General features: G+C 39.7%; 1 protein-coding gene across 4 annotated transcripts in view; it reads right to left on the reverse strand.

Annotated features, from left to right (window-relative positions):
- The window catches only part of LOC146322667 (phospholipid-transporting ATPase IH-like), a 50,818-nt gene that overhangs the window by 20,794 nt on the left and 6,855 nt on the right, over positions 1-23,169 (reverse strand). For all 4 annotated transcript variants that reach the window (XM_084724723.1, XM_084724724.1, XM_084724726.1 and 1 more), the window contains exons 2-15: positions 16,239-16,361; positions 15,868-15,957; positions 12,519-12,599; positions 11,829-11,936; positions 8,385-8,513; positions 7,656-7,759; positions 7,490-7,540; positions 7,277-7,341; positions 6,272-6,353; positions 6,028-6,178; positions 5,725-5,922; positions 5,157-5,330; positions 4,258-4,424; positions 1,728-1,799 (exon numbers count right to left, since the gene is read on the reverse strand). In XM_084724723.1, the coding sequence (XP_084580849.1) occupies positions 1,728-1,799; positions 4,258-4,424; positions 5,157-5,330; positions 5,725-5,922; positions 6,028-6,178; positions 6,272-6,353; positions 7,277-7,341; positions 7,490-7,540; positions 7,656-7,759; positions 8,385-8,513; positions 11,829-11,936; positions 12,519-12,599; positions 15,868-15,957; positions 16,239-16,361 (1,595 nt within the window). The remainder of the gene's footprint in view (positions 1-1,727; positions 1,800-4,257; positions 4,425-5,156; positions 5,331-5,724; positions 5,923-6,027; positions 6,179-6,271; positions 6,354-7,276; positions 7,342-7,489; positions 7,541-7,655; positions 7,760-8,384; positions 8,514-11,828; positions 11,937-12,518; positions 12,600-15,867; positions 15,958-16,238; positions 16,362-23,169) is intronic.

Here is a 23,169-nt window from a genome sequence, read left to right on the forward strand (position 1 = left end):
GGCCTTTTTTAACAGCTCCCACACCTTTTTTAAAAGTTCCTGCTTTTGTTCACGCTTCTGCCTGTCTCTTCTCTATGGACCCCAATGTGTTGATGTGGAAAGAAAGGTAATATCAAAAACAGAAAGCAAATGAGGTATCCCAGGGTTTGATCAGGCTTTTCCAGGGTGCCTGTTTGGCAAATAGCAACTTTTTTGAAGCGACTATTTTGTAATGCAGATAAATAATGAGGGTGTCACCTGAATAAAGAGATACCTTCATTATTCATCTGCCTCAAAATGACATTTTTTATTTTTAGTAATTTTATATTATTATTTCTCAAGCGAGTCACTTTGCATCCAGTGCCTGGTGCAGTTGTCATTACATCAACTTCGAACTGAATGATTCTGTTTCTGGTTTTGAGAATTTTAGATGATCCTCCTGAAGAATAGTTCAGATTATTTATAATGGGGTTTTATGAGGTTTTTATTCATAGTCAGTGTAGTAGCTACAGTAGATGGCTGTCAACACGCCTCCAGTTTGCAGAAGCAGCAGGAGCACCAGTGTAGGAAGCTAAGCAGCAAAGTGTAATTTTGGCCACTTAAAAAAATGACAATATCAGTTTAAGTGTAAACTATATTAAGAATATTACCTTGCCATCTGATAGCTTTTCTGACAGGAGACCGCCATTATATAACCCAAATATTGCTCTCTCTCAACCAACCAAACTCTACTGGCCAAATCAGTATTTTTACCACACAGAACATGGGAGTTGCTGGCCTACAGCTGCCTGGATCAGTTAGTTTGTTTGAGTCATTGTGTGACTTTCATGTTTTAAAAGGTTAGTTTAGATTCACCAAAGTCACACAATTACACAAACAAACTAAAAGATTAAGGTGGTGGAAGACCAGCAACTACCGTGTTCTGCCAGGTTGAACTACTGTTTTTGCAAAAGGAGTATGGTTGAGTGAGAGACAGTGATATTTAACTTATATAATTCCTGTTTCCTGTTGGAAAAGGCTGTCTGATGGCAATATAGTGCTGTGAATAAATTCTATATATATCGGACACTTAAACAGATATTTATTTTTTTAGATGGGCATTTTTCTAAGTGGCTAAAATAAGTTTTGCTGCTGACCGTGTCCACAGCAGTACATCGCTTGGTTTACATGCTGGTCTTTATCTGCGCTTCTCCAAACTGGAGGCACGTCAACCAGCATCTACTGAAGGTCACACACTGACTGTCAATTAGTACCTCTTCAACTTCAAATAACCTGAACTTTGTTAAGCACATTTTAGACCAGTAAAACTGCAAGTGTGAGAATACACTAGACGCTTTTTGCTTTCCAATTCCCTCCGATCTGCTGGATGCACGTCCCCCTCCCTCCCCTCTCTCTTCCCCCCTCAGCTCCCTCGAAATAGCTCACTATTGACAGGCCACTGCAGAGAGTGATGGAGAGAGGCTGGTTACATGAACGCTTCCTACAGATCAAAACATTCGAAAATCCCCCCCCCCCCCCCAACCACTAATGGAATCTTTCATTATTACAGATCAGGTGGATCTGCTTGAGCAGTTTCTAAAACCAACTCTCTCTTCTGCTCTTTTGTGGTTGTAGTTTTTTTTGTCAGTTAAATAGGAAACACAATCCGTTTCACTCCAGGCAGCTGATCTTCAACCAGAACCCCATCAAGTGAATTACTCCTGTGTTACTGCTGTGGTGTAACCACAACAGACCATAAACAGACCAACCTTTCAATCTCATCGTCTTTGTTGAGGATCTCCATGTAGTTGTCTTTCAGTCTCAGGTAGGTGTAACCCAGCCTGGCAACAAACAGAGAGTGAGGGGAAAGATTCATTGAAGTTTGACAGAAGATATCCATAAACACCGTGCAGTATTACTCAGTTGGAAAAGGCTAAACGGCATTCTGACGCATTTACAGTAACCTGAGCACAGTTACTACAGCACTTGACATCTGTGAAAGCAATATGTGAGAGCAACCATGTGTCTTACATGTGTCTAAGGCCACGTACAAACCAAAAATAGCACCGTGTTTTAAAAATAAAAAACATATCGGTCCATGTTGTTGTGTGCATGTTGTTCCAGGTACCACTGAGAAGATGAAACACAATCCACAAGTCCACTTTCAAAACTACAGTCATGTGTTTTAAAACTTCTGTGATGCTAAAGCACTGCGTAACAGTTCATAATGTGTTGCGACTGCCATTTAGAACTTGGGAAAGCCATATCCTCCTCTGATTACGGCATTAAAGGGATAGTTTGGATTATCTGAAGTGAGGTTAAATGAAGCACTTGTCTACACTCAGTGTATCAGCTACAGTAGAAGGTGGTCATCGCCCCAGTATGGAGAAGCAGCAGAGTCATGGTGCAGGAAGCAACGCAAAGAACTGGTGTGGACAAGGTTAGCAGCAAGACATATTTTAACCACTTAAAAAAAACTTGAGTTTAAGTGTACGGTATATTATCAGTTGAAGTTTGTGGTATATTTAGGATATTTTCATCATTTACCTTGCAGTTATACAGCCTTTTCTGAGGGGAAACCACCATTATAAACATATATACAGTATAACCAACTAAACTTCACTGGCAAAACTGCTGCTGCCTCAATCTGTTCATTTGTGTGCGTTATTGTGTCACTTCTGTGTTTCAAAAGGTTAGATTGGATTTAACAAAGTCACACAACAGCGCAAACAAAGTTACAGATTGAGGCGGCGGTAGATCGGTAAGTCCTGTGTTCTGTGAGCTAAAATGACCGATCTTGCAAAAGGCTTATAAAATGTCTGTTTCTCGTCTGAAAAGGCTGTGTGACGACAAAGTAAAGCCAAGAAAATATTCTAATTATAGCAGATTTTTTTTAGGTGGTTAAAACATATGTTGCTGCTGACCCTGTCCACAGCAGTAGATTGCTTAGCTTCTGTGGTGGTGCTCATCTCTGCTCCTCCAAACTAGGGGCCTTACCTCCTGTAGGTAATACACTGACTGTCAGTAAGTACCTCATACAACCCCACTTCACATAATCTGGTCTACCCCTAAGGTTTGAAAGTACGGCTGCCAACATTATGGTTGGCACAGCGGCAGAACATCACCAAGGAAGTTTTTGCTAATGAGTGTGTGTATCAGACTGCAGACAGTGTTTGGACTGCAAAGTATTTCCAACCAAATATTAGATATGATGATTCATTAAAGTTTAATTCCTCCTGGTCCCCTAAAATTTAGAGACTATGAAGTGCTACAGTTCTTGCACTGTTCCCTTGATGTGAATGTAAACACACTCAAATTGAAGCTGAAAGTCAGAGCTTTTTCTATTTCAAATCCAGTGTGCGTGATTGCACTGCTCTATGACTTAAAGGGCTAATTTGGACTGTTTGAAGTGAGGGTGTATGAGGTCCATATTCATAGTCAGTGTATTACCTAAGGCTGATTGCGGTTGACATGCCCCCAGTTAGGAGAAGCAGAAGGGAGCACCAGCACAACTATGCAATGCACAGCTGTGGACAGGGCCAGCAGCAAAAATAATTTTAGCCACTTACAAAAGGGCCATCTAAAAAAATCAATATCAGTTTAAGGGTATTTTCACCGTTTTACTTTGCCTTTTCAACAGGAAACTGCCATTAAATAAGCCAAATATTGCTCTCTCCCTCACTCAACCAGGCTCCCCTTGTAAAAAACACTACATAAAAGCAAATAATGGGAATCGCTAGTCTACCACTGCTTCAATCTGTTAGTTATTTGTGTTACTGTGTGACTTCTGTGAATCTGAAGCATCCTTTTAAAACACAAAAGACACAGAATAACGCAAACAAATTAACTGATCAAAGCAGTGTTAGACCAGCAACTCCTGTGTGCTGTGAGGTAAAATTATTTGATTTCACCAATGAAGTCTGGTTAAGCAAGGCAGAATGATATTTGGCTTACATATTGGCAGTTTCCCATCAGAAAAGTCTCACAACAAGGTAAAGCAGTGACAATATTCTAAATGGAGTGTACACTTAAACTGATATAGATTTTTTTAGGCGGGCCTTTTTTTAGGTAGCTAAAATACATTTTGCTGCTGATCCCATCCACAGCAATACCAGTATCCCTGCTGCTTTTCCAAACTGGGGGCGTGCTGACAGCCATCTAATGGTAGGTAATACAATGACTATGGATAAGTTCCTCAAACAACCTCACTTCAAATAATCTGAGCTATTTCTTTTAGTGATAGGGCTAGTAAGAGGACTGCAAAGTAATTGTTTAAATTGTGTGTCTTGTTATCTTTACCTTTTCATTCCCTCCACCAAAGCCACCTCATCCGGCGAGGAGGAGATGTAGAAGGAGGTGGGGCGGCCCTGATGGATGCCCCTCTTGATGCCATCCACTGTCTCCTCCTCCTTCACCTGCACCGTGTGACACAGACACAGCGCCCGGAAAAACAGATCCTCGTGTTCCTACAGATACAAAGACATATATTATACTCCTTTGTAACTTTTTTTTTTAAATGAATACAACAGTTGAGTTCAATTCAAACTTATTCAATACAGTTTTTAAAGTGGTGATCCTGAAGCTCCTTGTCATTATATATGGAGATATTTGGGGTTATTTAGTCATTGCTGTTGTATTTTTGAACCATATTTTCCATCATTCCATCATGAATAAAGCAGCACATCCCTAAAATCTTTTTTCTAAAGTTTAGTGCACAAATTTAAGTTTTGGCAGGGAATGCTCTTCTTTCTCTCTCTGGTCATCTGTGGTGGCAACTGCTGCTCATGCTGACTACACAGTTTTTCTTCTATTAAATCTAAACAAATCACTTTTGCCACTGCCAGAAATGCAAGGCTCATCACTTTCCAGTGTACCAGAGGACTTTTTTTTCCCCAATGTAAGACACAGCAAACACTTAGGAGTTATAAATAAATTGTCGAAGTTTTCATGAACTGGATGCAGGATGTATCCGTACTGTGTTGATCAGCAATGGAAATGAGCAAAACAAACATCCATTTATAACAAAATGTCAGGGATAATTACATTAATAGTCCTCCTGCCTGACATGTTAATCTGCGACACTAAAATTTGCAAAAGTTTCCTTCACTCTCGTCTCTGTCTCTCTTCTGTACCACAGCCAACAGTCTATTCAGGCTGGATTTAGAAGCCTGTTTGCTTTGTCAAACACACACACTTACTCTCCTGTATCCTCCAGGTGAGGAATCAATCATGTCTATACTGGAGGCAGCGCTGAGGATTTGGCCGTTGCAAATGGCATGCGGGATGTAGACGTTGCCATCGACGCAGCATTCAATAAACTCCATGTTGTTCTCAGTCAGAGTGCCAGTCTTATCAGTAAACACATACTCCACCTGGGAGGGAAGGCAGAGAAAGGTTAGGGTGAGGGCATATCAGCAAATAGTTTCAATGCAGATACTGTATGCAAGTGTGAGTGGGAGCGAGTGTGTGTGTTTAAGTGCACCGTTGACAACAAATCACTCACACAACTTTTAAGTTAATTGTATAGAGTTTGCAAAAAACTTTTGATGTGTAAAGTAAATAGTTTGATCTGGTTTAGCTTACAAATGTAAGTGAAACCCCAAAAATCAAAAACACATTTTTTCTCTGACATGTCTGCCTTCTCTCTGCAGTGGAATCTACTGGAACTATTTTAGAATCAACCAAAACGTTCCTACGTGAAATTGCTTGCATCCTGAATGAATTGTGGTTTACACTGTGTGTGTGTGTGTGCGTGTGTTTATGTACCTGTCCCAGCTCTTCATTCAGGTCGGAGGTGTTGACCTGAGCTCCCTCTCCCAGTTCTTCATCGAACATTTCCTCATCCCAGGTGATGAAATAGGAGCCCAGGAATTTCTGCATCTCCACCGTCACGTACATGGACACGGGGATGATGTAATTAAATAAGACCATGAAGGCCAGGAAGTCTGTGAATGCTCGAATCACCTGACGTAGGCGAGAAGGAGGACAACAGCTCTTTAGTTTTAGGGTAATGAGGTTTGGGACTAGGTGTTAAGATTGAATTTTAAAGTAAGATGTTGGAGAACAGACCACATGGCGCTGGCGCTCGTTCTCAGTCCTGTGGTTGTACCACGGCTCGTCTCGGTCAGGAGACCACTGCCAAGCGTATTTCAGAACAGTGTTGATCACCGCTTTACTGATCAGGATGCACAGATACACTATCAGAAAGGCATTCATCGACCTGCAGGGACACAGGAAACAATCAAAAAACAATTCTTGATAGGCTATAAATCTAAATCACGCAGTGAAAGCAGCAGGGATGTTATAATCATACTTTTCTACAGCGGAGCGCTTCTGAGATTTAGACTGGTAATTGAGCGCCATCTTGGTCTCCATGCCAGTGTAGACTGCAACAGCTGAGGGGAGACGAAACACAGAGTTTACAAGACAATAAGCCTTTCCTTGAAGTTTTATCAAACACAAACAATTAAGAGGCATTAAAGGGATAGTTCAGATTATCTGAAGTGGGGTTGGATGAGGCGCTTATCAATAGTCGGTGTAATAGCTACAGTAGATGCTGGTTGACAAATGTATTTTAGCAAAATGTATTTCAGTCACTTAAAAAAGGTTCACCTACAAAAATTAACCAGTTGAAGTGCATGAGAATATTAGAACATTTTCTCTGTTTTACCTTTTCGGAAGACAGCATTTTTTGATGGGAAAACCGCCCTGATATATGTCAAATATCACTCTCTCCAAATCAACCAAACTCCACTGGCGAAATCAGCACTTTTACTTTGCAGAACATAGGCACTGCTGGTCTACTGCTGCCTTGATCTGTTAGTTTATGTTATTATGTGATTTCAGTGAAACCGAACTGTCCTTTTAAAACTCATAAGTCACACAATAGCACAAATAATCAAGGTAGTGGTAGATCATCACCTCCCATGTTCTGCAAAGTAAAACTACTGATTTTGCCTGTGGAGTTTGGTTTGGAAAAACAGATATTTGGCTCATATACCAGTGGCTTCCCACTGGAAAAGGCTGTCTGATGGCAAGGGTAAAGCTATGAAAACATTCTAAATACAGAGTATGCTTAAACTGATACTGATTTTTTGGGTGGACCTTTTTTAAGTTGTTAAATACATTTTGCAACTGACCCTGTCCACAGCAATTAATTGCTCAGCTTTGTATAGCAGGATTTCTCTCTGCTTCTCAACTGGAGACATGCCAACAGCCATCTACTGTAGGCAAATGGCTGTCAATACGTATCTCATACAACCCCACTTAAAATAATGTGAACTATCCATTTAAACAGAGTGAATCCACATGTTACTACCATAAATATGTTGTGTGTTCTTCAGTGTGGCTCCTCTAAGCAGCAAGTTCTCAGCCCCGAGTGGTCTGCAAGAATGAAACAGAATCTTTGGCTGACTTTATTTCAGGAACATCATTAACAACATTTGATTAATTGAGAAAACGAGTTGTCCTTGTCAATAAAAGCTTAAAGTGTTTCTAAAAGGACCTGCATACAAAAATAAAGCACGCTCACCTCGCCACGGGCTCTTCTTTGTCCTTGTAAATATTGATGCGTCCCACAAATCTGCAAAAAAAAGTCACAGCAAAATAAACCCAAGAGAAGCAACAAGGAAAGCTCCGCCTCTAAGAGGTTGTAGCAGATAATATATGTGCATCAGCGAAGCGTGTGTCACACTCACTTGTAGAGGTCAGGCTGCGGTTGTTCACATTCAATAGTGGCATGTAGCGAATCCACCTCCTGCTCTGTTGTAAAGGCCATGGTATCTGGTACAGCATAATAGGTCTGAGACAGAAAGGTGGAGGAAGAAGAGGGAGAAGACAACAGACGAAAATGTCACCCACAGCCACTAATGAGAGCAGAGTTCATCTGACTCCTCCGCCCGGCCCCCCGCAGATTTTCTAAATGACTGGGAGAGCCGGGGAGGTGGGTCAGCAGAGGACAGCATGCTGGGATGGTGAGCACATCAGGGGGTCACCCCTGGGGCATGTATGAGGAAGGTGGGTGGAGTACTCTACACTACGCTGTGGGATATACAGCACGTATGTGTGTGTGTGTGTGTGTGTGTGTGCGCGCTCAGCCAAGCGTATGCTTGTGTGAGTGACATCAATGAACATCAGAGAAGGAGTGAAAATGTGAAATGCAGCACGTGACCATGTGTCAACTACACTACTATTTGTGTGTCTGTGTTCTGTCGATTGATAAATGTGTGGCTGAAACTAACAACTATCTTCATTATCGATTAATCTGCTGATTATATTCTGGATTAACTGATGTCATAAGGTGTCAGAAAATACTGAAAAATGCATTACAGTTTATTTGACCCTTGTCTGCATAACTAATAAGTCTCAAACAAGTCAAGCTACAAATATATCAAATCACAGTCATGCACTAGTCCTGGGCCCAGCACCTTGTGACTCGACTCTCCGTCCAGGCTGGTGGTGGTGACATAGCAGGTCCCATCATGGCGGCTGGAGGAGAGCAGGATTAGGTCACAGGGGAAAGTCTCGTCCTCCCTCACAACGACAATGTCCCCCACCTGACAGCAGGACAGACACATCACACAGCCCGTTAATGACTTACACATTAATAGTAAATGAGAAACGTTCTGATGGGACGTGCACGTGAACACAGAGTGAAAAGACAAAGAGGCAGACCTGCGGGTAATCGTCTGCTCATCCTTTACCATTCCTTTTTTTTTTTTTTTCAAAGGATTGAGAAGTTGCATAACGGATTATGCGAGCGGAGCAGCTTAAGCTCTGATAAATCCCATCTCCACGGTGACCATACACATGACACACGCTCTCTGATTTTGCATGATTAATATATTCATCATTATTCCTGCTCCCAATTCACACTCTAATCCTCTCTGTTTGATCTAAGGTGGTGAGAGACCTTGGTACAGAAAACGCTCGAAGACACAGACAGAGACGGTGAGAGAGGCAGAAAGAAAGGACTAGGGGAGAGACGGGGACAGTGACAAATGGAGAGAGACAAAGACTGAACAACTGCTTCTGTGCATGTAGATGCTAAATGTCTTTCTCAACCAATAAATTCAATGAAAACTACTCCTATGAACGCACCAGGGTTACTTGAAAAATGCTTTCTGATGCAATAAAAATGTAGTCAGTAATCTAAGTATCACAATTTATAGTCATTTAATTGTTTATCCAGCTATTCCTTCCTTTGTTCTGCATGAATGCATGTTTAATTAATTAATATCAGTAATTATGTAAATTTAAATGTACTTCGTTGAGTGTGCTATTCACACTTTGCACTCAAACTTCACATAGACCATCATAAGTTTGTGATTTTACCCACACGCCATCCAGTAACAGCAGTAGTAGTTGTACTGACAGGTTAGCTAGCTGTGTGGATTTATGTGTAGCATACGTGAGTGGTTGATCTGTGTAGCTGACTTTAGCAGTTGGTCTGTGTAGCTAATGTTTGTGGTTGATCTGTGTAGCTAACGTTAGCACTGGTCTTTGCTGTAGATGATTCTTAAGATTAGATGTTGAGTTCGACATTTTCACGGCTGAAAGCCGAACTGCCACTGTACTGTGATGTTTATGATTTAAAGACAAAATAATTAGCTCAATCATTAGCTGGTTCCACTGGGACCAGAGTGGTGTTGTGAGACTGGTGAAATATTTTAATGTGTATGCACTGCTTATGGTAATATATTGTTCTTTATTTTAAACTGCATTTTAAAATTGGAACTCTGCATTTTTACTAAATGTATCTGTAATCTGATTACATATTTCCCAAGCCTGAGAAACACAAATTGTGAGATTGTGTAACCTTTAAGACTAGGCAGCTGTATTGAAGCCTTACTCTGAGCTGACCCTCAACATCTCACACAGTCTCTGCACACTTGACAGGACCAGCAGACGCAGCAGAAATCAGACGTACCTGCACCCATTATATATCCTCCGACACAATAAACAGTGAAACCAGCCTGAAATATACCCCGTCTATACATCTACATAGGAGGTGCTGAGCTAGACACTCACATTACGCAGTGTGACACCTCAGTTTTCATTCACACTGGGAGGATGTAAAGTAGATTTCTGCAGAGTAGCAGCTCGCTGAAGCTGGTTCATATTTTTCACTCCTACGTCTGCAACCAAATACGGGACTACTGAATAAAACAAAACAATATTAATGGGTGTCTTATTTACTCTACTCTATCATCTTGCTAGCTCTAAGAAGAGTGATACTCTGTCTCTCACTAATTTTGGATAGTGGTGTATGTTTTGCAGTCTTTCAACTTAAGCTGCAAATGTTAACATGTCTGGCTAACTAGCTTCCTACAGTGACATTACCTCCAGCCAAACTTGTGTCAAACACTCATGGCTTGTTTCCAGGGGTTAAACTGGGATTTGTTATGTGGGGGGTTTCAGGTTAGCTTAGCTGTTGTCTCAGCTCTCTTCCTTAGGTGATTGTCGTCATGCTAGTTTGCCTTTGTGACTGTCACGTTGTCTAATCCTTGTGCATCCTTTTCTGACATTAATGCGAGCATTTCTGTCATCCATCGTATGTGTCATCTATATGCCTGACCAATGTTTACTGTGATGTAAGCTAGCTTTTGCCTCAGTCTTTTAGCATTAACGTAATGCTAAAACAGCCTTTTACAACTTTTACAGGGTTCTCATTTCAACATGTGTTGGATGGAAAAGTCAGCTGAGACAGACTCCTCATCTGACGTATGGAATGTAAACATTAGCATTAGCTTAAATTAGCTAGCTACACTTACAAAATCTGCTAGCGAGAATCATAATTTTAGCCAACAAAAACCATGTTGTCAGCAAGAAATGAGAAGCTGCTTTTTTAAATTTCTCTGTGGAATTACTGGAAATTACTGTCAATTTTGATGTTTGATGTTAAATCTGCCATGGTTACTGGTGTAAACTGCATTTGATTTGATTTATTTATTTATTTCAAACATTAAAAAATAAAGTATAAATGTACAAAAAACAAAAGCAATAATAAATAATATGCAGACTTTCAATGAGCAACATAAAGTAACATTTTATTTCCAAAAAGAAGGAGAAGCAACAGGATTGTCTAGTCCTACCCCTATTCTATACTAATCCATCAATAACTGATCAATTACATTAACCCACTCTCTCCCACTGTGTGTGTGCAGCGCAAGAATGGAAAGCTTGACAGAGGTAACAACAGTATCTACAGAGGGCGGGGCTTAGCGACGGGTCGACTGTGGGCCTCGGCGAGCTACTTTGTAGAAGAGAAAAATAAATTAAATTAAATAATAAAATTAAAATAAATTAAACAAAGAAGACTAAACAGGGCAATCAATGCTGCCCTCTAGATGACATTATTGAACTTGTGATCAACCGTCTGTGTTACATCATAACCTCCATCAGTACCTAAAAAAGCTGCTATAAAGAAAAACAATTATAGAGTTTAACTAACACTGAATGTTTTTTAAGGCATCCATAAATAGCAACAACAATAAGTGTAAAGGATTATCATTTTCAAGAACTAGACTGAGCTGCACTACCAGGCTGTGATCTTCTGTTGCATCAGAACATCAAGGGATGATGGCAGGAATATCCTAACTTATGAAATACATCAGTCCTGTTCATTTTCCAAGGGACTCTCTCACATGGTGCACCAGGGGGACGCTGTAATTGTTCCTCTACTACAGTTTCAGGGGCAATTAATTGGTGAGGAAGAGAAGAGAGAGGAAGGAAACAAAGTTAGAGGAGGACTGCAGAGAGAAAGAGAAGAGGGGGGGGGTGTGAGGGACAGTTATAGAAAAGGCGCTGCAGTACTGTAGTGTTGCTTTGTGGCCTCAGGTGCTATACTGCTCTAATAAGGCCATTCTTACCCGTAGCTTGTGACTCTGCGTCCTCACCACCTTCCCCTGCTGCACCACGTCCACCGGACACTCATTTATAGAGCAGTCAGCCTTGTGTCTGAGCCAGTCCTCATAGCCCTGAGAGGAGGACAGAACAAGACTGTAAGGGGAAAAGGAAGAGAAAGTCGATGTGTTTGTTGGCAGGGTGGTGGTGGGGGGCAGAGAATATAGATTATTGCGCAGAGAGAATCGGGGGCCAGAACATAGTAGAGACGGAGGGGGAGAGGTGAAAGTCATACGCTGTAATTAATTAGCATTGTGCTCCCTGAGCTTAGTGACCTGTTTCCTGGATTTCTAGCCAACATGTCATGTTTTAGATTTATGTCCCAGTAAAGCTCAGGCTTCCTTAGCCAGAACAGCTCCATCTATCACTGATAGTACCCTATCCCTCAGTACCGGGACGCGGTAGAGAGGATGCATCTCCCAGGGGCATGGGATCCTCAGCTAGAGTGATTAACAGAGGAGACCATTCATTATCATATTTCTCACATCACCAGACATATTCAATGGCATGTCCTTTCACTGAGAGAGGAATGTGTATATACAGATAATAGAGCAGCTGATTCGTAGAGAGTGTGTGTGTGTGTTTGAGGCCGGGAGTTGGTGTGTGTGTGGGGGCAATATTTCCCGGAAATGTGAGCATGTTTGTGTGTGTCCTACCTGTTTTATGGCGGTGACAGTGATAACAAAGAAGAGGGGCAGGCCGCTGGTGACTGGGCTGGTGGGGGTGTCGATGATAAGCTGCAAGGGAAGAGGAACAGTTGGAGGAGGGTGCAGGGGGAGGAGGATGAAAGGGGGACAACAGAAAAGGAGAGGGGAGAGGATGCCAAGTAATGCAACACTGAGTAAGGAAGTGCAGAGCAGGGCAAAAGCTTCTGTAATAAGGAATCAAGCAGCAATCTAGCAACGTTAAAGTATCCAGGTAATCAAATCTTGTTTGATTTCCTCCATCTGCTCTTAAAGGAAAATACATTCTGGGGTAGTTAAGTTTTTTAAAGGGATAGTTCAGATTACTTGAAGTGGGGTTGTATGAGGTACTTATCAATAACATGTGTATTAGCTACAGTAGACGGCGGTCTGCACTGCTATACCCATTTAAAAAAGGCCTAACAAAAAAAGAATCAAAATCAGTTTCAGTGTACATTATATTTAGAATTTTTTCAATGCTTTACATTAACACAAACAAGCTAACAGATCAACAAGCAACTGTTCTGCGAGGTAAAAATTAGGGCTGCATGATTTCATAAAAAAGTTACATTGCGATTATTTTGAACAAACTTGCAACATGCGATATGATTAGTGTGCATGATCAGTTTTGATATTACAATTTTCTTGTTCACTGAAAAAAAAAGACAATTTAAATTGATATTTGTTGAGGTTTGAACCAAATAAACAATTTTTTTAGGCCAGGTTTTCTATGCAGCATTACAGCATTACATTGCAATGCTTTTTTCAAGTGCATTTTTCCTTTTTCAAAAAATTGCAATATGGTTCTGGTTCTGCAATTTGGATATTGCACTTGGCCATAATGTGATTATTGCAATTGCAATAAACTGAGCAGCTCAAGTAAAAATACTGATTTTGCCTGTGGAGTTTGGTTGGTTTGGAGTGTGATTTTTGGCTTACAGTGGTTTCCCATTGGAAAAGGCTGTCTGACAACCAAGTAAAGTGGTAAAAATATTCTAAATAAAGCATTCACATAAACTGATTGGGTATTTTTTAAGTGGCTAAAATATGTTCTGTTGCTAACCCTGTCCACAGCAGTATACTGCTTAGCTTCCAAGCTTTTCCGAAGGAAAACGACTATCACTTAATACACATGACTATCAATAAGTACCTCATTCAATAATCTAAAAATAATCTGCACTATCCCTTTAATGTTTCAGTTTTTTTAGAGACAGTACATGTGCAGATGTAGAGAGTAATAACAGCAAAGAAGCACCTTTTTAGTTGACAAAAAGAAGGAGGAGTACAAACATTGTTGCTGCATGCCATGACCAGTTTGTCCCATTAAGAGAGGGGGTGCAGTATTTCACATGCTCCTGATAAACCATACAGCACAGAAAATGCCCAAGCTGTGTCTGTGTTGCATTATGGTCTACTGAGGCAGCTGCTGGTAAAGATATTGTTGCACAGTTTCCTCCTCCTCTTCTGACGATGAGTTTGTCCTTGAATGATTACTTAACATTTGGTGCAATATATAGTGGCTCACGGAAAAAGCTGTTTCTCCTTGATTCTGATTTAGACAAACAGACACTGAGCAGCACAACAATCGCTGTTTCAGGATAATATGATTTTAGCAAATTCAAATGATAGTAATCCTCATCCAGGTAAGGTCAGCCAGAGGTGCAGGATTTCACTGTTAATCTTAGATAATTGCTCTTATTTTTTTAAATCAGGGAATAATGAGGTCTAAACTGTCATCTGGGTCTAAACTGGCTACAGCACATGACTAAATGAAAAGACAACACCTTTTTTTGTTTTATACCAATCATAAAAATATTGGGATCAAAAAGTGTCAGAAATGCAAGAACGTACATCTTAACTATGAAACAGGTTAAATGTGGTTCCATGTGCAGCTCATATAGAATTAGTGAATATGACAAGAGCCTACGAGAAACTACATTAAAATATAGGTAGGTAAACTCAATGACTTCTGAAATGTTCATCAGCTACTGGATGACCCGTCATGACATTAGTCACTGACATTGATGTTTAAAGTCAAGTCAAATAAATGTCACCAAATTATCTGCTGTGTTAAAGACTTTAAAACAGGTTTTAACATGTTACTTTGATAACGGAGCCACGTAAAATTTTAAACTTGCTTCAAAATAGTGAAATATCTACATTTTTAGAGGATCATCAGCCCAATAATCTACACTTTAGTTAACTATTTATGAAAAATGCAGGTCCCCAAGCAACATCTTTTAACCAAATTGTATTTGTTTCCAACATAAACAAGCCTAGCACAAAGTCGTTCAATGCATTACCAAGACAGTGTTAGGTGGTGCTAATTTGTTTAAACTAAGGCTAATTTGGCTAAGCCAAGCTAGCCATGATAAGAAGCTAACCTTATAATTGCCATGTAATGTTATCATTAGCTACAGTTTTTGGCGTAAGTGTGGAGGATGTTTGATAGACGTGACAACTTGTGCTGCTATTGTGAAACAGTGTATGATCATGGGAATTGTTGTCTTCATTGTTAAACCACCACAGCTGATGAAAATCTATCAGACCAGACTCAGGTAGAAATCTTGTTCATGTGGGTGGCCTGGTGGCTCTGTTGTGAGAGCGTGCACCCCATGTACCGAGGCTGGGTCCTCAGCAGCAGCCGTGGGTTTGATTCCAGCCTTCAGCTGCTGCTTGTCTTCCCCGACTCTCTCCCACGTTTCCTGTCTATCTTATGATTAGTCACTTTCACTGACTTCTTCCCTCACTCTAACCCAGAAGTTCTATCAACTAGAGGCGGGTAGGAACCTGAGTGTTACCTTGAATAAATTACAGATTTCTCTGGGTTTGAACATTGGAAACATCTGGAATAACAAAACACAGGTCTAGTGTTTTTAGACATGTTAAAGTGGAAGTGTTATATAATGTACCTTTAATAATGAACTGAGCTTCTAAGCATTTAAGCAAGTAAAGGGAAGATCTAAAGCTGTAACATTAAAGGTTAAAGTAAGTGTTCTAATTTTACAGATAATAAGCGTCAACCACAAATAACTTTTCTTGTTAAATGTCCAGTGAAACACTGGTGTTGCCAGAGCTGATTAACTGGTGGGAAATTTTTTTTCAGCACGGTATCCCTAGTGTTCAGCTGTCAAACATCACCAGCTGCCCTGAAAATATCTTGATGCAAAGCCATGCACTTAATTTTAAATTAGGCCAGTTTAGGAATTTGTTTAAATAAATGGACAGCTGGTCCACTATTTGCTTAGAGCAAGTATTACATCAGTATTGTATTTCCAGAGTTAACATTACCACTGCTTATGATTTTTAATGAAAATCTCACCTGGACCAGAAATATGACCAAGAAGTAGAAGTTAGCGATTCTTCTGAACTGCTCAAACAAATTCTTGGGAATGAAGTTCCAGAAGGTGTACTGCGGGACAGAGTGACAGCAGCAGGATTATTAACACACACACACACACACACACACACACACACAGAGAGAAAGAGAAACAATGGCACATCATAATCCAGCCCTCTTGGCAAGAGAAACAGTGAAACAGAGCTTGAGGAACACAAGAAAAGTGAAATGTGTGTCATCCTTTAAAACATGGCCACAAAAGAGATTAAATGGTTGTCTAAATATGAAATGAAAAGAATAGTGTGTTGATAAACAATGTTATGGCACTGACTCATGGGCTGTAGCTCGCTCACCTTGGAGGAGACGATGCGGTTGTCAGGGTAACGCTGAGGGATGTAGGCCTCAGCTCCCGGAGGGGGTTCTTTATGCCCGATGTACACCGTCCGACTGTCCACCCAGATCTCCTCCCCCACACACTGACAGAGAGAGAGAGAGATACATACAGATATAAATAGCAGTACAGGTAATGAGAAAAAAAACTGGGTTAAATCACACTGTTCAGCTTCAGTAATGTGTTTCCTTACAATTCATAACCTACTTACTATTATTAGGTTCATATTATCATAACCACATAGGCTCAGTTAAGTTTCACACTTTGTCATCCACCCTCACTAACACCTCACAATCATGCCAAGATCTGTTTACAACCAGGCTTTTATTTTCAGGGGTGCAACTAATGATTACTTTCATTGTTGATTATTTAGTCAATTCACTGATTTAGTTTGTTTGGTCTATAAAATGTCATAAAATGGTGAAAAAGGTCGATCACTGTTTCCCAAAACCCAAGATGACGTCCTCAAATGTCTCGTTTAGTTCACAAGACAAAGATATTAAGTTTACCATCATAGATGACTAAAGAAATTTAGAGAACTTTGACTTATATTCCTAAACATTAGTTGAACTGATTGATTATCAAAACAGTTGGTGATTAATCTAATAGTTGACAAGTGATTGACTAGCCTTAACACTGCAGTTCTAGTCAAATTAATTCAAATAAAACAAAAATTCTCCGCACTAACAACACTAGTGTTGAAATAAACAGTCAATTAATTGATCAGTTGATCAGTGGAAAATTAACCATCAAGTGGTTTGCTAAACAATTAATTGTTTAAGTCATCAATGAAGTAAAAATGCTAATAGTTTTCAAGTTTTAGCTCCTGAAACATAATGATTCACTGCTTTTCTCTATTTCATACCATTGCAATTCGAAGATTTCACAATCGATAACTGAAACGGACATTTGTTTTTCTTTTTTTTGTGCTGATAAAATAAATAGATTACAAATTATTTTAAAAAGTATTTTATTTTTATGAGCGGATAACGGAGCAACATGGTTGTTTTTCCATTGGGATTACCACCAAGTCTCATGTTAACCCTAGAATACAGTTATATAGTAAAGTCAGTGGTGATTTTAAAAAAAGATAAAACAATGCAAATTGTCACTAGATTTTGGAAATGTGGAAAAAGTAGTTTTGGGTGACAGAGGTTCTAGAAAATTAAAAATTAAATGAAATGATAAAAAAAAAAATCTAACCCCAGAACACTACATGTAAAGGCCGATGCCCTGAACATCTTTCAGCACGGGTTTGGAGGAGATCGGAGGAATGTGGTTTGGAAGAATGGTGGGACACACAAAACGCTCTCTTATTATAGCCAAAAAATAACACCAAATCAAGTATGAATTAATAACAAATACATTTCTTTTTTCAAGAGAAGCTTGCCTCACTGTCTTGGGTTAAACATAATATTACACAACCCTGTTACACGACTTCAGTCACTTCCTTTAACCAACAACCTCTCAGACAGGACGGGACGAGTGTGTTTGTTGATGTGTGTAGGTGGGATCAGCTCTGAGTCACACAAGTGTGGATTTGTCATTTATCTTCTCTTCTTCCTGCAGGACCTCTCTGCAGTCTGCTCCATCCTTCAATTACTCTTCTTCTTCTACACAGACACATAACAACACTTATTCTGATGGTTTTATTATAAACACTCCAGTGCCTTGATATAAAAATAATGAAAGCACACTGGATGGCATCTATGCAAACCTCCATCTCAGTTCATCTCTCATCTATATTACGACTAAGTAGCTCCCTGGGGACTAACAGAGTGCATTCTGGGAGTTTAGTGCAGCACATATTTTTCCAAGGTGTCCTTCATTAGACACTATTGTGGGAAGAGAGCTCTCCAAGAAAAAAAAAACAAGAGTCAAGAGACCCGAGCATTCAGCTGTTTGTTTCCATCTGGCTTCCTACGTGGCTCCTAAAGCTTTGGCCTGAGTGGGCAGTGTGAGCATAGCCTTTGGCAGAGCAGACGGCCTGACACAGCTCAAAGCAGAAGTGTTGACCATTAGCAGAAAGGTTCTGGGACAAGCACTTCAGTGGAAGCAGCGCTTCACTGCTTAAAATGTCCTCAACATTTTGGCAGAAACGGGGCTCTTCATTGCCAGTGAACAAATCTCTTAATGTTCTGTGTCCACGTCTCCTCTGTAACCTTGTGGATTAAAATCCATAAGTTTTAAGAAGTTTAAACTGTAATACTACAAGTTTTTTTTCTTAAGTTGAGACATGGTGTAAAATAATAATGGGATAAAAACAGAATGCAATGATCTACAAGTCCTATATTTAATTGAGTATAGAATAAAGACAAGCAAGTTCAGTTGCCTACGATAACCCTTCTACGAATTCCATGACCTGGATGACTGACAATCTTCACAGACAGTATAAAGACAAGATATTTAATGTTTAGTGACAATGCCAAGACACATTCTGCATGTGTTACAACAGTGGTGCTTCGTAGTAAAAGAGTTGAGGTACTTGACAGTCCAGACGTGTCTCCCACTGAAAATGTTTGCTGCATTATGAAGCACAAAATATGACAACAGAGACTCCGCACTGTTGAGCTCCTGAAGTCATATGTCAAGCAAGAATGGAAAAGAATTTCAGTTTCAACACATCAACAATTATTGTAATACCTTGTATTTGTACTGTATACAATGGAATATAGGGCAAAAAGGATTTGCAAATCATTGATTCTCTTTTTTTAGAATTGGGGTTGTACTATAAGATCAAATGAAGGCTCATGTAACTTTGCCTCGTGCCATCTCCAATGAAAACACTGTGTCAAAATAGCCATTCGCAAGAGCATAAAGCACTGAGTTACAGATCTAAACTTATCCACAGTGATCAACAGGCGCTGGCCAGTGGGATGAAAATAGACATGGAGCAAACAGTGTCAGCCTACTTGAGACCCCTCCAAAACATTAGGGTGGCAACATGACCCAGAGAGATACAGTGAAATCATGGAAACAGAGAGAGACGGAAAGTGAGGCGGAAAAAGAGGAGCAGGCTGAAGGGGAGGGAGCAGCAGGAGCAGGAGATGAGATGGTCAAATGAACGAAAAGACACCATAAAGAAAGAATGAAACAGTAAGAGAGAGAGAGAAAAGACAAACAAACAGGGAGAGAGTTTGGGGCTGACGCCAAGCTCAAAGAATAGAAGCTGTAGTTGCTGATATGTTGACCAGATGATGTAGTACTTAGGAGTTTTTTTTTAGTAAAGGGAATGTAACTGACCAAAGCAAACACAATCTGTCATAGGGATATATAGTGTCATGGTCACTGCTCTCAAATCAAAACTCTGTGTCAAATAATGCTGGCTAACATCATGTTAGCTAAAATGATCCTCATCCAGTAACTTAAGTCTTTAATTACACCAGATCTTTATGATTTGTCAGTCATTTACATGTTATAGAATCAGAATCATTTTTCCTATTCCAGTTTTGAAATGACCTCATGACTTAACCTTGAAACACTTTGGTCATGATCCAGCTGACTGAAAAAAACTGCACTTTTGAAGGTTTGATCTCAAAGATTGCTGCCCTGACAACAACTTACAACAAGCCAGCTTTGAAGAAGTGGCACTGTTAATCAATCAGTATATCGCTGTTTGTATTCTATGATTGTTAGGTCAACCTTGGGCCACTATTGTTTTCACAACCTTCAGGGACTACATCCCACCTCCCCTTTTGATGTACCCTATGAGGACTTTTTGTATTTATTATATTGTCTTTACCTGTCTTCCTGCAAAACCAGTTGCCCTTCAGGAACATATAAAGTTGACGCTGAGTTGAAATTAATAGTTCAGAGCGACGTGCAACAGAGAAACTAAATTATTCGTTTAAGTATTTTCTTTCACATATGTGACAGGTTTGGTCACAAGTATTGTATTAGAGGGGAACATTGTTCTCTATTATCAGTGGAGCTGAGGTGGAGCCGGTGAACAGTTTTAGGTTTCTGGGAATCACAGAGAACCCGTCATGAACGTCACACATCTCCATCTTGTTTAAAAAAAAAAAGCTGAGAAAAAGCTGCATTTCTTAAGGAAACTACTAACTTCTACAGAGGGGCAATGCAATGAAAGCATCCCGACTGGAAACAACACAAACTGGCATGGGGTCAAGAACAGGAAAACTCTGTAGTGGGTCATTAAAACTGCCCAGAACATCACTGGTACCCATCTACAGAGAATCAGTGATACCGGTGATGTGACACAGAATAGATACAGAAGTATCCACTGCTGCGTTGTTTTTGTGAGCAGCAAAAAAGGAACTACAACTTACTTCGTTATACAACCTGATATTTTCTCTGTGCAATGCTGTAAATTCAACTGTTGACTCTGCGTATTGTTTAATATTATATATATATATGTATATTGTAACTATTTTATATAATTCATCCCATCTCTATTGTTCTTTAATGTTTCTTCTTGTTTACATTGTACCTATTTTTTTAATATATCCTCTTATTTACTTATTTATTGTTTTTTTTTTATTCTATTCTATTTGCTATCCACTTCACTGCTTTAACGCTGCAATTTCCCTGTTGCGTGAATAATAAAGATTATCTTATTTTATCTGTGCTGTAAAATGAATACATCTATTCTGCACCTTGTAAATTTGCTTACAATTCAATTCAGTTAACAGATTATTCATATTTTTCTAATATATATGCATTTTTAAAAGTCTTGTTTTGTCCAAAAACAAAACCAATATTCAATTTGCACAAAACAAAACAAAGAAAAGCAATAGATCCCTACATATGAATCTTTAATGATCATCGGTTGATATGTCAGCCCACCAACTAATAAACAGAGTAATAGTTCAGCACTGGTCCTTAATGATATCATGATAATGATTTCAAGCATATCACCCAGCTCTGTCTGTACATCATATCCACCACGTTCCACCTCTACTTCTATTCAACCATTTTCCTCCTTAATCCACTATTCCCTGATTCCATCATCCGTCCCCTCATATTTCTATCTGCAGTGTTTTCTCTCTTTGTTCCCTCCATCTCCTGGCAGAGAGTGTCACACTCTTGACAGTGTGACTGTGGGAGAGGGACGGAGAAAGACACAGAGAGATTGCATTGTGGTTTGTAGTTATCTGATCATTAATCCTCACTGATCCGTATCAACCCCCGGCCTACTGTTCCCTCTTCACTCTACTGCTCCATCAGACAAAGTGGCTGGCTGGTTGGTTGCAGGACATGGAGGCTTTGTCTATATTAACAACTCTGAAACAGCCTCGTAGCGGAGAGGCTGGTCTTACATCACCATCAATCTACAACAAAGACGAGATGGATTTGATAACAGGAAAACATCCCACCACTGAAACTCCTCTTTTCATGTTTCAAACTTTACAGCGCTGCATTCTTTTGGGTAGATGGTTTTAAACTCTGGATTCAAAATCAGAGAACAGAAGCTGCTATTTTTAAGGGTTAAAATGCAGCCTCTCTACTTCTGGCCTTTTCTAATGGCTTTCTACCTTAACAAACGGTATGTATGGATGTGCATGTCTTCATTGTAGAAAAGTAACCTCTGACCCTGGCAGTGCCGTGATCTATTCATGCTGTCCCCATGATGTAGCTCCTTTATACCACAGAGGTGTAATAAAAAGGTATACACCATTAACTGGCCTGATTAAATGGTCGTGTATCACTGCTCCTCCGCTGTCCTGCCAAGCTGCACTGCAGAGCCACACGGCACCGTTGAGCAGGTATCCCTCATTAACTCACAGATCAAATTCATCTGACTGAGCTCTTCTTTAATGAACTACTCATGTTAACTGGACAGAGGATGTAGAAACAGATAGAACACAATGACACAACAGTCATCTGCAGGATATGGTACATTTTAGCGCAAATACTGATTTAATAGTCAGTCTTATGGGAAAATATAAAAGGATATTGTTGTGAAAAATTTTCCAAATATTTTCAAAAGTTATGTTTCTGAAAACATTAGAGACCTGGATCTGGTTCTTTTTGAAAGCCTGACACTTGATAAAATGCTGTTTCATGATGTAACCTGAAAAGAGTATAAATTACATTTTAGAAAAATAATACAAATGTGTCTCAAATAATATGTAATGACTTGTAATCACTTTTTTTTCTTTTTGCGGATGTCATTTTTTAAAATTTTGGTATCATGACAACTCTGCAACCCGATGATATTTCTAGTGTTTCTTTTACACCACATTCAAATGAGAGCACAGCGGACAAGAAACTCTTTCCTGAGTAAATATCTTAGGATAAAAATAATACATTATTTCAACATTCTTATTAATAGAGGCTGTGTAATTTGTTGTGGTATAGAGCAAAGATAAAAGGAGCCTTGAGACCTTGATCAGCTTAAAAGGAGGGAGGCTACCTGTTCAACATGCACTTCACCGCTACTCATTTGCCATTAATCACCATAGCAACACAGTATGCAGCAACAGACAGCTAGCTGCAATGTCTGCAAGTTTATAATGTAAAGAAACAGGACGGCACAGAGGCTTCATTATCTATTGACTGAGGAGCAAACGTGTAGGACTTACTCACTAATTTAATGCCGGGGGAAACTGCATTTGACAAGAGATTATAGAGCTTTAAGAAAAAATGTGAAACATTATTCTCCCAGATAATATCCTTAAGATCATCTTCATGCTATTCTCTGTGGGCAATCCCTTTTTTTTGGAACAAAGCAGAATCAAAGAGTAAACATCAAAAGCAGCTGTGAGGAAGAGACTAATGAAATAAGGAGAGGGGACGTGGCGCGGAGGGAGAGAAAGTGCCATCCGCTGTCATAATCATCTATTAGATGATAATATTTTGGTGAAACTGCTACAGGGGTGCAGAAAGAAAACAGAGCATTCTGGTTTAAAAAATATGAAGAAAAAAAACAA

This window comes from Lutjanus erythropterus, chromosome 8 (assembly GCF_056507025.1).
Source record: "Lutjanus erythropterus isolate fLutEry1 chromosome 8, fLutEry1.hap2, whole genome shotgun sequence".
NCBI lineage: Eukaryota > Metazoa > Chordata > Actinopteri > Lutjaniformes > Lutjanidae > Lutjanus > Lutjanus erythropterus.